At 47.2% G+C, this 15592-nt stretch overlaps 1 protein-coding gene across 1 annotated transcript in view; it reads right to left on the minus strand.

Annotated features, from left to right (window-relative positions):
- LOC131290887 (pituitary homeobox homolog Ptx1) overlaps nt 1–13913 on the minus strand; it is a 39497-nt gene extending 25584 nt beyond the window's left edge. The window contains exon 1 of the mRNA XM_058320073.1: nt 13415–13913. Coding sequence (XP_058176056.1) covers nt 13415–13913 — 499 coding nt within the window. The remainder of the gene's footprint in view (nt 1–13414) is intronic.
- Nucleotides 13914–15592: the final 1679 nt, after the last annotated feature.

The raw sequence follows: 15592 nt of genomic DNA on the forward strand, positions 1-15592 counted from the left end.
ATAAAAATAAAGAGCGTCTACTCTGGAAGCACAGGGTGTGCACAAAGTAGCCTATGTGCTTCAGGGAGATGGTCACGGGAAAAAAACAAACCACTTGAGGGCCGGGCGGAGGATACCGAGCACAACAAATCACCCGGTTCCGGAGAGAGAGAGGGACACACACGCGGCAGGGAACGGTATGCGCAGATGGAATGTGCTTCTATCAGTGGAACAGTCTTCCTAGCAACTACTTCATTTAACAACAGGTGTTTAATGTACACTTGGAACAGTTTTTACAGATGCTGTGTCACGATAAAGCTGCTGGATTTACTCCTCCTCAGCGTTAGTTCTTAACGTAAACAAATACAACTGTTATTGATTTTCGATGGTTACGACATGAAACATTGTATTCGCCAAACTGAATCATTTAAGGTGAAAGTGTTATTAAGGGTGTCATAAATCTATTAAAGTTCTTGTGAAAAAGCGTGTAATGGTGTAAAAATCTAAACATAGATCTTAGAATCAGTAAAACAAACTGTTACCAGAGGTGGATTATGAGGGGTCTAAGCAGCTATGACCTCAAAAACTAACTGAACTTATTCACCAATAAAATGTTTATTTCGCTGATAAAACATTTCAATTTAGATTAAACGGAAATTACTCTATGAAAACACTCTTTACGAGCCTTTTCGCTTGCGAAATTATCAATAATTTTCTAATGTTCAATAACATTTATTATCATTCTAGTCCAGGGGTCGGCACACTAGTCCTAGATGCTAGATGATGAAAAAGAGCCTGAAATCGCGAGCCAGATGGAGTATTGTATTTCTGAAGTGAGAAGTAACGTAAAAACAATCTGAAACAAGTCGAATTGTTTACTTTGAACTATTAGTTTGGAGACTTATTTCTGTTGACTTTTGTACTTCTTCAACGTAAGATACTTTTGTTATACTTTAAACTAATAGGTTTTATGATACAAAAACAGCGTCTAACGACGGACTAAACACGCACCCTTCTTGTTACAACACTTAAAATTCATTATTTACTTGCATTATTTCACTATAACAAGGTTTTACTGGCGTGGTTTTAGTTGTTTAAGTAATTATTCTTATTCTTGTTTCAGGTGGACACTGTTATTTTTGCGAACACAATTGAAGGATTTTATTTTAAAACTTTCACTTGTGGCATAATTTATATCAATTTTCATAATCAAAATCCCAAACTCAAAATTCATGCTTTTTGCTTACCGTATAAACCGCCTCGCGGTCCGTACGAAATGTAAGTAAACACTGAGTAAACTACGTAAAACTGGGTGATTGTTATTTAACTCTATTTTACAAATCAACGAAAAAGTGAAGAGGACAAGGTTAACATCCAATTGTGGAGTTACATTGGCACTGATACTTCAAACTTCACTTGTGAACAATTCACTCTTTAAAAGAATAGGCGTTGTTATACACGCAAGTTTATTAGATGTGTATATAACAGCAACATGTTCTGTAGTAGTCTTTTAACACACCACTTCTGTTAAAGATGAGAAGAATAATACAGAAATGAATCAACAGAGCACAAGGAAACGTAAAAAAGTTCACGAAAAAAGAGAAAAGAAACAGAGTGCCTTGGGAATAATGAAGAACAAACAACAAAAACTACTGTCATGTCCAGTTACAGTTTTTTATAGAAATTAATTTTCTAAAATTAAGAAAGTGTACAAAAGATGGTGAATGCGTTTTCCGATCAAAATGAATGCTGGTGTTCAACGACCTGCGGTCAGTAAGTTATCTATTTCTTGTGTTTATTTGCGTTTGCGATAGAATCCTTGAGAAACAGCGTCGGTAACGGGAGTTGAAGCTGAGTTTGTGATGTTATTTCCGCCGGAAAAAAAGCAGAAGAAGTGGAAACTGGTTTCGCATTGCAACATTCCGCTCACGTTTAGGAGGTATAATTTATTGAACGAAAAGAAAGCCGAGACGGTTCCCGCACCCCTCCCCAAAAGCGTTCCCGGTGGAAAAACCTGCAGTGTTTATTTACACGGAGGCGCTGGACGGCGGGAAAACTTTTGTGCAGTCTCCCATGAAGTTTTCGCCGCCTTTTCCCAAAAAGGAAACCGACAACGCGATACGACATGAATGAAGGAAGGAAAAAGTAACGGCAAGTGTCGCCCGGTGAGCGGAAATGCGACCCCGAGCCGAGGGTTTCCTTCTTCCCGACGACGAAAAACAACAACAAACAGCCCAAAACCGGACGGAACGAGCATGCGAGACAGGAAGGCGTCGCAGGCACTGAAGCGTGCGTTCTCGTCCGTTTCGGGGTCCTTCAATTTCCTTTAATTTTCCCTCCCGGCTTGGCCCACGGGTGGGGAAGGTGTCCGAAACTTCCGGAAGGCGGATCGTCGTGTACGGGGCGCACAGAATGACAAGATTACCGTCCGTTCCCTGAGTCCTGGCGTCCATCCCGGAGAACGGTGCCACATTATTTACAAGATCGTAAAGGTTATCCTTTGCGGCCAGGAGTTCCTGCCTTATATCCTTTGGAGAGGGTTGTGCGATATGTGTCTTCATAAATCTCAATTTAAACATCATCCAAAGCTCCATTTATTCCACATCTTCCCTTTTCGGGGGGACGAACCAAGGGGAAAAAGTCCGAGTTCTGGCGTTCGGTTGAAGTGGATAATATCGGCAATGAAGGCGATGAGCGATCCTAGCGTTGCTCGTCTCGGAGTCCCGGCGATGGTGTTGATGGGGCGTTGATCATCGAGAATCGACAGTATTAATGTCCTGTCGATGTTGCCCTTTTCGGACCGCAAGCGAAGGTGTAAGGAAAACCCCGACCGAAACGCCACCAGAAGCGGACGAGATTCCGAGAGGCGAAAGACACGGTCGAGTCGTCGTTCTTTCTTTTCGCTCAACCTTGGAACAGGACACCCCGGGTGCGGATGACTGTAACATATTTATGAAGCGCTGGTTCACACACAAGCGCGGGAGCCGTACGCAAATGCACAGCAGAACGGGCGAGGAAGCCTTTGCCAAAGAAGATCCTGAAGAGTCCCAGAGTCCATTCGATAGATGGGATGCCGTTATGGAGTGATTTACGGCCTACATTCGTGTGTGAGTATGCGTATTTCCTGCCAGGGTGTGTTTTTGGTTTTTGCCTCGATTCGTCTCGTATTTTTCGGTTGCTCTTTTTTTGTTGTTGTTGTCTTGCCCATTCCCACCGAATCCCAACCAGAGAACGCTGGAAAGGAGAAGATAAAGGATGACACCGTGCGACCGATGGCTATGATGACGATGATGTGCAAACCGATCGTAGCGAGGGCTTACGAGGGCATCCATAAATTGTGTACGTATGTGTTCATTCGTTCGTGGACCTTGGACGGCGCAACGCACCCATGTGTGGTGACGTCGTCCCGTATGGGAATTTTGGGAGCCGAACATGAGACACGCAATGGGACACTTGACATCGAAATTGAAATCCAAGATTGGGTTTGGCGATGTACGCTCTAACGAGGTGTTTGATCCGTGCACAACGCCACTCTTTATTGGACCTTCGGTACAGCACACGTGAGGTTCTACTGGGAGGTATCTATCAGACTCGCGGATTTCAGGCGTCACGTGGAATGGATTGTCGTGTGACTTCAATCGCCTCTGTGGAGTTCACAAAAGGCCTATCGAATAGAGTACCTTCAGATGGTTTGAATATGGCTCAAGCTTTGGATGACGATGACGAAAAAGGTTCGCCTTGTTTGCTTGGATCCACCAACTTTGTGCCTCAAAACTTTTGACTACCTGCGGTTTTAATATTGGAAGTAACGCAATCTCGCAGGAGTCGCTCATTTTGGACATTTGGTGATACCAAACGGGTTTGAACGTAGAAAACCTTAGTAAGCCTAATAAAAGAGAGGAAGTACCAGGGTTTTAAGTTATGTCCTCTTTACTTTTAATGTCTGTTATCACATCATTGAAACATTCCAAGGGTGTATTCTTTGAAATTCTTGTACAAACTAGGACTGATTTCCATCTTCTGAAGAGCAAGTTCTTGTCATTCCAATGAAGCATCCGCTTAAAGCATTCCGTGTTTAATATTGTCTTGACGACCACCGGTGTCTCTTAACATCCCGTAGGCCATCAGAGAACCCCAATCCGATTTGTACAACATTCCAACAGGACGCGTCCTCGTCCTGCGACACGCAGATGGAAAATAAAATCACCCAAAACGACCGTCGCGTCCACCGTCCCGGTATGTCCTTCCGTTTTCTGCTGCAGCCTGTCGGTGTTCGGTGGAAGACATAAAAAAAAGGCTAGAGTAAACACAAAACAAGATATCATCATCGTAGTCGGTAAAGCCCAGCAACAAGCGAGCGTCGCAGAACGCACAGTCGACGTTCGAGAGCCCATCGGTGGGCGCCAAGCTGGGTCCGGAATGGCATCTCGTACCTCGATGGGGTGCCCTGGAGTCCCGCTGACAACAAACGGGGCATCATCCAAGCGTTCGGCGGTGCGTTGTACAAGCTGGCCGCCCTCTAGCACCAGCACCTAGTTCGCCATCAGCTTCGCAAACGGTCGCCACCTTTCGCACTGGAGTGCGCATAAAAACCAATGTCCCGAAATTGTAAATGGTACCAATTTGTTGCTAACGGGTCTGGCGGTCTATTACTCTGGCTCTAAAATTTGTGCCGCTCGGCACAATCCCGAGTCAACAGTTTGCCTAACGTCATCTTCACGCACGCGGTGCGGATTTTGTCATAAACGACGGGGTGAAACGAAAGAAAAAAGAGTGTGTGCACACCGAACAAAAACATCACAGTCGCACCAGTGGCTCAGTGTGTGATGTGTATTGCCCTCTGGCCCCCCCCATTCCTGCCGAACAGAGCTTTGCGTCTTCCCGCAAAGTCCGGAAGGTAAGGCGCAAAGCCTTAATGGGTGTACGGAACATGCAAAAATAAAAACCATCTCAAACTCGCATATCCGCGACCGTGTGTGGTCCACCCTTCCTAGTTCTTCCGTCTGTTTTACCTCAGACCCCTCCCTATACTGCTCGTTTACATAGGTTTCCGATAGTCCTAGTCTCCTGTTGCTTGCGCCCCCCAAAAAAGGTTTGTTGACAAAACAAAAGCACGACCCGACGGTTGTTTGCCGCCGGTAGCACTGGGTATCTTGTTTCGCGGATGCAACAAATGAAACGTGTACGTAAGTACCCCTTACCAGCGCTCAGAATGGTCATTTTTATCATTCTGGTACATCTGTTTTGCGGAGTTCGCGGATGACGTTCGAATAATTGCAACGCTTGCGATGCGATGTCGATCGAGAAGTTAGTGAGATGACATTTGGCATTGATCCAGGACGGAAACGATTGGAAAGGGTTGTTCTCGACCCCTTCTCAACGTTGAGATGTTCCAGATCTATCCGGTAAACAACGAATTACGGACAAAATCAAACGATGCACAAGAGGATGACCAAATCCGTGGTGTTGTTTCGACGATAACCATTGAACCGTCCACGGCCAGCACCGGCTCGAGTGTCTCACGTTACCGTCTGACATCATAGACAGAGTGGAATCTCGAATGGTAATTCGAAACCGCGACGGATCATTACACCGAGGGGTAAACGGTTGCCGGGCGGTACCCGCTTTTTAGCATTGGCCTCTTTCTCCTCCTTCGACATAACCTGGAGCTGACGTGGCGAAGAGTTATGACCGCGGCAGCTGAGACGCTGAGGCAAAACCGTCCGTATTGGAATTGATTCCGATTTGCTAGTCCTGTGTTTCCTGCCGGGAACGTGCGTCGGGTCGCGGCAGCGATTAGTCCAGAGGTCGGCACGTTGAGGTTAGGTTAGCCTCCGGGTTTTGTTTGTTCGCCACTAAACGACTGCGCCGGAGTTCGTGACTCCGTTTCGGCCCCGCTAATGTTTTGTTTTTATTGCGCACGTGTGGTTAGAGGGTATTTTTTGTTGTCATCCAATTGGTACCGCGTTTTTTTCCCCTCGACCTGCACGCCGGTTTTCCCCTCCCCCGCAGCAGAGGTAGAGCAAGGCCCGCCCGGCTGGCCCTACATTCCCGGGGCTGCGCGGTATGCCGAATACGTCCGTTAATTTTTACGGTATAGATTAATTTTTCAATTTTGAGCCGAGCACAGGAAGCGGGGTTTGGAGTGGGTGGGCGTGGGGGGGAGGAAAACCCGTAAATTATGTTTCCACAACCGTGCGGTCCGCGCCGCAAGTCGTGCGTGCCTGCGCGAGCTGGGAAGGAAACTTTCTTCCCGCGAGCTGGGGAGGGTTTTCTTTTCCATTTCTTCCGTTTTTTTTTGTCTTCATTTAGCTCACGGTTGACTTCATTCATTTTCACGTCTCTCGGCAGACCGTGTGTGGTTTTTCCACCAAAACGCGCCGGGCGAGAGATTAACCATTGCCTGCCTTTTTCGGGCGGGCGGTTGTTTTCCACCACGGCGCCGGTTTTAATGTCGCTGCTGCTCGGGAAACGCTAAGCCCGAGGATTTTCTTTCCCTACCGAAAAGGTAGGCACCGTTTTGGGCCGCGTTTGGTGGAACGCTGTCGCTTCAGTCTGACGTGCCGGAGCACGCAGCGAAGTGGAACGAGCCGCCTAAAAAACCGATCACTATTTTACTACTAATCCGACGGTTGGAAAAATACGCTTCGAGCGAGTTCGACATAATGGTTTTCCTTTTTTTTCGGTTGTCCCTGAGTTGTGTTGCTGCTGTTGCACACTAACCGGAGCCGGCACATCCGGTGCACGTTCGTGCCCGAAAGCCCGAAACTGCAGCGGAAAACGGGCCACGGAAATCGGTTAATCCACGCTGCGGATGGTGTTTTCCCCCGACCCGGGCGCGGGTGGAACGTTATGAGAAACGCGATGTCGAGCCATGTCGATGTCGATGTCGATTTTTGATGCATGTTCGGGGTATTCCGTCCGGAAGGCAAACCGAACAATGGAGCACGTTCGAAAGCGGAAGCGAAGGTGCGTAATTTGAGATTTTGAATGTGTTTTCCAGTCATATTTACGCCTCCAAGTAATGGAGTTTTTCACCGGCCAGTGATTGCGTCACCAAAGCATTTTTCTTTTTCCCAATTCCCGAGTTTTTGGTTTTTTTTTTAAATATATTTTTTAAGGACTTTTAAACGATTGCAAATTTCATTTGACAGCAACTGTCAAACGCTCATTTCCCTTACCGGGAACTCAACTTAGCGTATCTAAACGCGAGCCATTTTAGTAGAGCTACTAAAATTTTGCTTAACGTAGCCAAGCTAGAAATTGATTTCACAGCAATGACATTTGTTTGACAACTTGCTCATCTGACAGCTTTGAAAGTAGTCAGCAGTATAAAACAACTTAAAATGCTTTTTAAACTAAAAAACGACGTTGCTTCACGCGATTTAATTTCACTCGCATGATTCGGGATGCGAAATGAATTTAATTGTCAATTATCGTGATAAAATAATTTAGCTTATTTACAATTCTGCACAATTTGTTATCAAAGATTGCCGGTTGACAGTTGACGTTAATTTGTTATGGGGCGTGTATGAATTGGAAACTTTCAGTCAACTGAAATGAAGACGAAAGAAAGCTGCTGTCTTTTACCTGCGCCTTTGGACGAGTTGTACTTCTTTAGGGAGCTTAAGCAAACTCCTGCTTTATACAAGATTGTTTATTATTTTAATGTTTTCTAAGCGGTTGTCTTACTTGAGTACATGAGGGTTCTATCTGCATCAGGTAGGATTGTTGGTAATCCGTTGATGGTGAGAGCCTTATTAACTATTAACTTAACATTTTGTTTTAGTACATTGGCTTAGTAAAATCAGTTTTGATGAAATTTTATGTTAAAACAACTTGTACATAACCAAATAACAAATAAGCTAAGCTTCGTAAAGGATAAAATAGGGCAAATAATATACCAAAGCAAAGCAATAGTATTTCAGTTTTGTTGGAAGATTAGATATTAATATTATTAAACCATAATTTCTCGCAATCCATTCAAAATATGTACATCACATTTTTTCCGGTTTCATTCTGACAGGATGGTAAGAGAATAAAAATGGTTATCGAATCGACATCATCAGGTATCACAAATTCGAAACAGCTCTTACTTTTCACGCAACCTTCACTATTACCAGTCCATCGCAAATGTATTTTTATTTTTGTGCAGTTTGTACGGTTTCACGCAAGATAAAAATTGCCTACGCGAGGATGAGCCACAATAATCGAAAATCGGAGGAAAAAAAAGGGCCAAGGGCGGACTCCATTTTGGGGGTTTCTCTTGGAACCAGCCATGGCGGGTTAGATAAATGATGGAGCACTCGGGTGGGGCTAAGCGAGCGGAACCGTCTGTCTTTTATATTTCATTTGCTGTTTGGGCTCTTGAGCCGGGTGTGGTTTAAACATTTCACCTCGTGCTGGAGAACACCCTCACCGTCTCCCGATGACTCACAATTATATATATTTGCAAAGCACCGGAAGCACCGTGGAAGAGGGGGGGGAAGGAAAAAAAAATAGCGAACGAAGAATTGGTTTTCCCTCCCTGGTGTATGTGTTCCGGTTGGGGCCACTCCAACGCCACCGCGTTTGTCTTTGTCGACGGATGGACGTCGGGAGCGAACGGTTGGAAAGTTGGTTCGGCCATGGGAAAACGAATTTGCATGGCCCAGCTGCTGCGACCCTTTCCTCCGGCCTTGCCACTAGTGTCACGCTCAATCTGCGGTGGTAATTTGTCATCGTGATACGGTTTCTTCTTCGACGCGCCTCGATAAGCGCTACAAAAGGCGACAAATGGAACAGAAGAAAGAAAGAAGAAGAGGAGGAGTAGGAAGGAGAAAAGATAGAAAAGTGGGAAAAACCATCCGCACACAAACAAGCGCCAGTAGCAGCCAATCGGGCCGAGGACGACACCGACAGATGATGATGATGATGTTGATAAACGGGAATGTTGTTGCTCCCTTTTCGCTTTGGAACGGACGGCACGGCGGTGAGTGGCGGAAGGGATGGCCACATTTTTCGGTGTGAAAACTCTTCACGCTTAATTGATCACCCTCGTTTAAACACTCTAAAGCGATTAGAACTAATACGTGTGCGGTACACGGAGCACCCTCCCGGTCCGGGCCAGAGGCACTTGAGTAACGGTAACGCTTGCGCATCACGCAGAACAAAAACGACCCGAAACGCGAGAACAAAACGGAACGACCAACACAATACAGAGCGACAACCGCGGACGGCAAACGAAAAGGCCACCGTAAAAGCCGGAGTGGCGAGGGACAAATAAAATATAGTGACGCACCTTGCTCCGACTCGCAGGTAAATATTGTCCTTTTTAACTGTCCAGCTTTCCCGTGGACTCACGAGGACCCTCGTGACTAAATGGGGATTATTCCGTACCGCAGCCTCGGTACCGCGAAGGCTGCAAGTCTTGGTCTGCCTGCCCAAGCACTTTTTTGTTGTGTGCCGAAATTATAATTGAAAGCGAGTAACGCCTAACGCAGCACGGTAACGCACAATTTCACATTCAGCCACCGCAAGGAGGTGTCATTTATCGCGCATCTGTCATCCCGTTTGTCAGGCGGCAATTTGTTTCTCGCTCGCTGGTGAAAAATGACTAAATGAATCTCAAAATGATGATTAAAAGAGGGGCCGATGTGCGCACAATTTTGTTGGCTTTTAAGTAAATACGTTGTCAACTGTAACGTCTCTCTTTGATTAGCTGATTTCGTGAGTTTTGTCTTAGTTCATTTGCCGAAAAATGTTTGACAGTTTTGTGCTGTTGTAAAACGATCCAAAACGATGACACGAAGTCTTGATTACAGATATAAACCAGCGAAACTATCACGAAAGTAGATTTAAATGGTGGCAAGGGAGTTTAACCCCCGGAAATTACGGGAAAGTCTGGTGCCTTTGCGAACAACTTTTCCGAAACATGGAACCCACTCTTATTCCTTGAAAGGAAAATCGGGAAAACTGGTCACTGCCGGCTGTCCCAGCCAGCCAAATGAATAGAAAAATTCATGATTTACCCTCAAATTCATCAAAATCGCTCGATCTTTGGATGTATTGGGTATCTGTACACGGGCTCACAGCGGTGAATTCGTTGCGGTGAACATTTTCTGGCAGACGCGGGAGCGCACAACCCGCACACATCTTTAAACAGAATAATCGATAAGACCGCTCGCGCGTTCACTGCAGTGAACAACGCACACACCCATAAAAAGAAGTATCTGTAAGACCGGACGTTCACTGCGTAAATCCAATCGTTCATGCGCCGACCGACGTTCATGAATCCACACCGGCCCACGCATGCGCCGACCCGAACTTTGGGCACCATGACGGACAGAATGCAATATGCCGCGAATAACAATTGATGTAAAATGTTCCACATTTGAATCAATGTTGAACATTTTGTAGTGACACATTTGTGCCCAACTGAAAAGGCATATTTGTATGTGTCTTTCTGCTTAAAAAGCTAACATTTTTTGTCAAACGCGAATAAGAAATTGAGTTTTATAATTTTGTCCAGACAAGTGTTCATGGTGCGGAATGGTTAATTCGGCGCATGCGCCGACAGACGTTCATGAACCCACGCCGTCCCACGCATGCGCCGACCCGTACTTTGGGCATCATGACGGACAGAATGCAATATGCCGCGAATAACAATTGATGTAAAATGTTCCACATTTGAATCAAAGTTGAACATTTTGTAGTGACACATTTGTGCCCAACTGAAAAGGCATATTTGTATATTTCTTTCTGTATAACAAACAAACATTTTTTGTCAAACGCGAATAAGAAATTGAGTTTTATAATTTTGTCCAGACAAGTGTTCATGGTGCGGAGTGGCTAAATCCGGTTCATGCTTTGCAAGAGTCCCCGCTGTAGCTGGCTGGCATTTGTTGCACTGAAATTCGATATTTGATAATTGCTAGCATATTTGGTATAACTCGCTGTATGACATCAAGTAGAAATGTTAGGCAATGCGTTATGAACAAAATTAAGTTGATTGACATGGCGAACATGTTTGTCTTGCCGTTATAACGTTAAGTCAAGCTAGCCCTAGTATACTCGGGCCCCGTCAAAAATATGTTACAATAAATTAAGAATTTCAAAACCGACCATAATTGTTTTAACCATTATTTGAAACTGATGGGGCACTAGCGCATCCATCACGCACCAACTCTTGTCCAACAACTCCGGTGATAGTAAAGTCGACTTTTAAACGTTTTGGGCGTGAGCACTCGTGTAGATAAAAAGTCGATTACAATCCAGGCAATCCAGGCGCGGGCTTTGGCCACGCGTGTATCGTGTATCATACTTTCAGTATTCACCGATGGCCGCCGGTTAGTGTTCGACTCCAGCCACGAACATCTGAAGACCCAAACGAAAAGGAACTACCAGGAGCGCAGACACAGCGAGGAGCATGCAGATAGCTAGCACGAAGACCATGCGGTGGCGTTAGTGCGAGAGAAGAGTTAGGGCCACCAAGGGGAAGCGGGGTTCATGTTTTGCTGGAATGAATTCCCGATGAATTTTCATGAACACCGGATGTGTATAGCAAAGGCTAGTGCAACTGCTATAGCAATTCTTATAGATACTTCGTTTTATGGGTGTATGCGGGTGAATTGCGTTCATTTTGGCTGGCTGGGTGTAGCTTCTCGTTTGCATCGTTCATTTGAAGGCTGCTGTAGCTGCCTTTTTTTAGGGAAGATTATCGTAAACAAACCAATTTCTTTCTCGCGTTGCCGCCCTCGAGCGCCGATTTCCAGCCGGTCGATTGCGCGGACGAAAGAATAATGACATTTGTTTTCCGCCGAAGCGCCGATCGGGATGAGGACATATTTTAGAACCCCGTTCAATACCCCGCGTTCGCCACCACGCGATGCTTATTTATTCCTCTACAGATGCTTTCGCTTGGCATTAGCACAGGGTGAAGTGATCGCACCCTTGCGCAAATTCCGGTTCGAGAGATGCCCGACTCCGGGGCGAAAGAGGCGAACAACACAATGTTCCGATAGCCACGAACCTAGGGCTAGCGTATCGGGAAAGGGGAACAGCCGATCCCTATCGCTCGAAACACGAAGACAACCGGCTCTGGTGTCGCTCGAAGGCAGGCGCCCAGGGGTGCTGTGAGGGGAACTAATTGGATGCTATTATGCTTTTTTAGGACTAATTTGTTTAATTGTGTGATAGCATAATAACGATTACATCATCATCACAATCATCAACACCATTCTCGTGTCGTTGTCAGCATTCGTGCTCGTATTGTAATCGTTGCATGGCTGCGCCTTCCTTTTTTTTCTCCCTCGCGAGGTGCGGTCTCTTACAGCCCAACTTGACTTGCCGTTCACGTCACGACGGAGAAGTGGAGGAGCACGAACGAAAGGAGGGAAGAAAGTGTAACGGGGGCAGTGTAAGATAGGTAGAGTGGCGCAAGTGTGGCGGTTCACGCCGGATGAGGCGAACAATAGGAGCACTTGTCATCGCGCTTGTCAATTTGCGTTTTTATCTCGTCGTCTCACTCGAGCCTAAGGTGAGGGGTTGGGTGAGGCAGAGGGTTGGGTAGCCTCGGAACGGATAGGCAAGAGATGATGAAGTGACTAAGGTGGTCAATACTCTTGCTCTATCTGAAGAGGGTGTCTTTTAATGGCTGTCGCGGAATCTCCGCAGGTTGGCTTACAAAACACCAGAGATTGGACAGCCTTTCAGAGGTCAACATTAAATCGAGTTGAGGTTCGAAAGCCTCGAAATCATATTCACTATATTCACAGGAACATATTGTGGAGATGTCATTGAGTTCAATCGAGGAACGGTATCTTTCAGTGGCTGAGAAAGAATTCCAGAGGTTGCTCTCCGAACGCCAGCGAGTGGAGAAGCTTCCGAACGTCAACAATCAATCGTGTTGAGGCTCGAAACCCTTCTTAAAATTCAGCATATTAACAGTAATAGACTGAAGAGACGTCTTTGGGACCCATCTCAAGGTGGCGTCTACCACTGGTTTGATTGGAATTCCTATTTCTATGATTAAAACTCCAGATGCTACCTTCCAAAACTCCAGAAAAGTATGAGTGGTCAACATAGAATCCGGTTGGGATTCGAGAGCTCTTAGGAGTTCACTATATGCGCAAATATCAACATCGAATCGAGTCTCCAAGAGATTGAGTATATTCATATGAAATTACTACGACGATGGTATTGAGTTCAGTTTTGAGACGGCTTCTTTCAATGGCTGGATTGGAATTCCTATTTCTGGAGTTGGCATTCTAAAGGCTGCCTACAAAAACCCCTATATGCGGAAAGTCTTACACAGGTCAAATTTGAATCGAGTTGAGAGTTAAGAGTATCCTAGAATTTCACTGTATTCACCGTAATAGACTGTGGGAGACTCGACTTGAGCTTAAGTTCTGGAAATTAAATATGGCTACTGGTGGTGTAGCTGGGTGTTACTTACGCTTCAGCTTCTCCAGTGGCTCGTGCAGGGCCGACGTGTGGTGGTGCTGGTGGTGGTGATGGTGATGGTGGTGGTGCCCGGAGAGGTCCGGCGCACCGTGGTGCAGATGACCGAGGCCGGCGCTGTTGATGCCCCCCGGCGACATTAGGCTCGTGATGGCAGATGAAACGCTGACGCCGCCACCGCCTCCCCCGGCCAAGCCGTCGTGCAGGCCGTGATGCGTGTGGCCACCATGGTGGCTGCTGCCGTGCAGGTGGTCCGCCGCGGAACCATTGGTACCACCGCCGCCTCCGCCGCCACCTCCACCGTTGACGCCCACGCCGCTCGCGTTACCACCGTTACTGCCACCGACCAGGTCCTGCAGGCACAGGCCGGTGGAGTCGCTCATAGTGTCCATCGAGCCCGGGGTCGGCCCTCCACCACCGGGCGTCCCTCCACCACTCCCGCCGCCGCCACCACCACCGCCACCCCCGCCTCCTCCACCGCCGGTGCGTTCCATCACGGACTGTGGATATAACGAGGATAACTGGTTATGGCCACCGCCCGGGAAGATGTCCTTGTACGGCCGGAGATAAATCGTCTTGACGGATTTTTGCTACCGGGGATCCCAAAGATGCTGGACGCCACCCGTGTGCCGGCGGGGCGTCGGTAACTGGCCGTCGACCGACGGCGGTTGATGGACGTGAGCTGACGGCGCGCTGGGCGCTGCGTGAAGGACCACGACGGATGCGCGACCAAAGCGGCACTGGTATCCGTTTGCTGTCGATCTGTTTTCTGCAACCAGTCGAGAGAGAGAGAGGGAGAGAGAAAGTGAGTTTTGTATAAAAATCGATCGCGCATGATAAACAATTCCATTAGCCACCGGTTTGTTTATAGTACTTTCCCCAAAATTACGGTGGACCCTCTGAACACGCTCTGTTTACCAATGCACCGCGTCGCCGGATGCCCCCCACCGGCTCAGCCGCGTTATGGTTTCCCACCACATGTCACCCAGGGCCCAGAAATAATATCGACCTCGTGCCCGTTTGCCGTCCGTTTGACAGGTGCTGAAAGTGCGAGACGGTAAACACTGCACATACCGTGCTGCAAATAACGCTTTATGGCACACATCTCACTGGGCATAAAAAAGGTGCTATAAAAAAGAACAAGAAATACAAGAAAAGCCCCGCTTTGCGACCGAATTGCGTCTCTATAGTGATCGCGCAGCTGTCAAAACAATCGCGATGACACGTTTACTACCTGTCAGTTTGGGTGGTGCTTAGTGGGCGGCTTTGCGCGACCGCCGGTGTACCGAGCGTAACGCTGATAACGGGCGACGTATGACACGGACCGAAAACCCTTGCAGGACGCCAACTTTCTCCCACCGCCATTGAATAGAAATTTATACTTGACGCATACGGAGTCGTACGGAGTCGCCGAGAATCGAGCTAAGCCGGTTTATGGCGCCCCGATGGGGGTACAATTAACGTACGGCCACATGATGATGGAAGAAAGCGGCGGGATCAGCTGCAGAATGGCCACTGCAATCGTGTGGCGTGTGTTTGTGCACGCCGAGGGATCTTCCGACGTAAGCGTTACGTACAGCCAGTTCGCTTTGTCGACGCTCTGGACGTCGAGTGCTGGAAACGATCCGGGTGAAAGTGAATCAAATTACGAAATCAATTTCTAAATAAGCTTTACACTCGCAGAAAGCGAGCGCACCGTGAGAAAGAAGCTGGAAGGCAGCAAAAAAAAACAAAAAAACAATGGCGCCCATCTCCATTCCAGTCTTCGTCCACATCGACAACGTCGCCCAGTGCGCAATCGCGCCAACTTTTCCACAACGCAAGCGTGTGTTTGTGTGTTTTGGTGTGTGCGTTTGGTTTACCCCCTTTTTACATACGGACACTCAAGGCAGCAAACGCCAAATATCGCCATTTTGTCCCTAAAAACCCCCTCCGATCCCCGCGTAACTCCAATTCACCAACCCAAGCTCGAACGGAGGAAGTTCCGTTTTTGGGTGGCCAATGTTCCGACGCACCACTACGACGGAGGGCAAGGAATCCCCCCACCCCCCCGAGTGTCGGAAGGTCTCGGCCGTCCCTGTGTGTTTTGCATTCGCCTCCGGCCGTCGAGCGCGTTTTGCGGACGAGATTTGTTTTTATGTATCAGAAATCAGACAGGATTAACGTTAATTAA

The sequence above is a fragment of the Anopheles ziemanni genome, chromosome X (assembly GCF_943734765.1).
Source record: "Anopheles ziemanni chromosome X, idAnoZiCoDA_A2_x.2, whole genome shotgun sequence".
In the NCBI taxonomy this organism is placed as follows: domain Eukaryota; kingdom Metazoa; phylum Arthropoda; class Insecta; order Diptera; family Culicidae; genus Anopheles; species Anopheles ziemanni.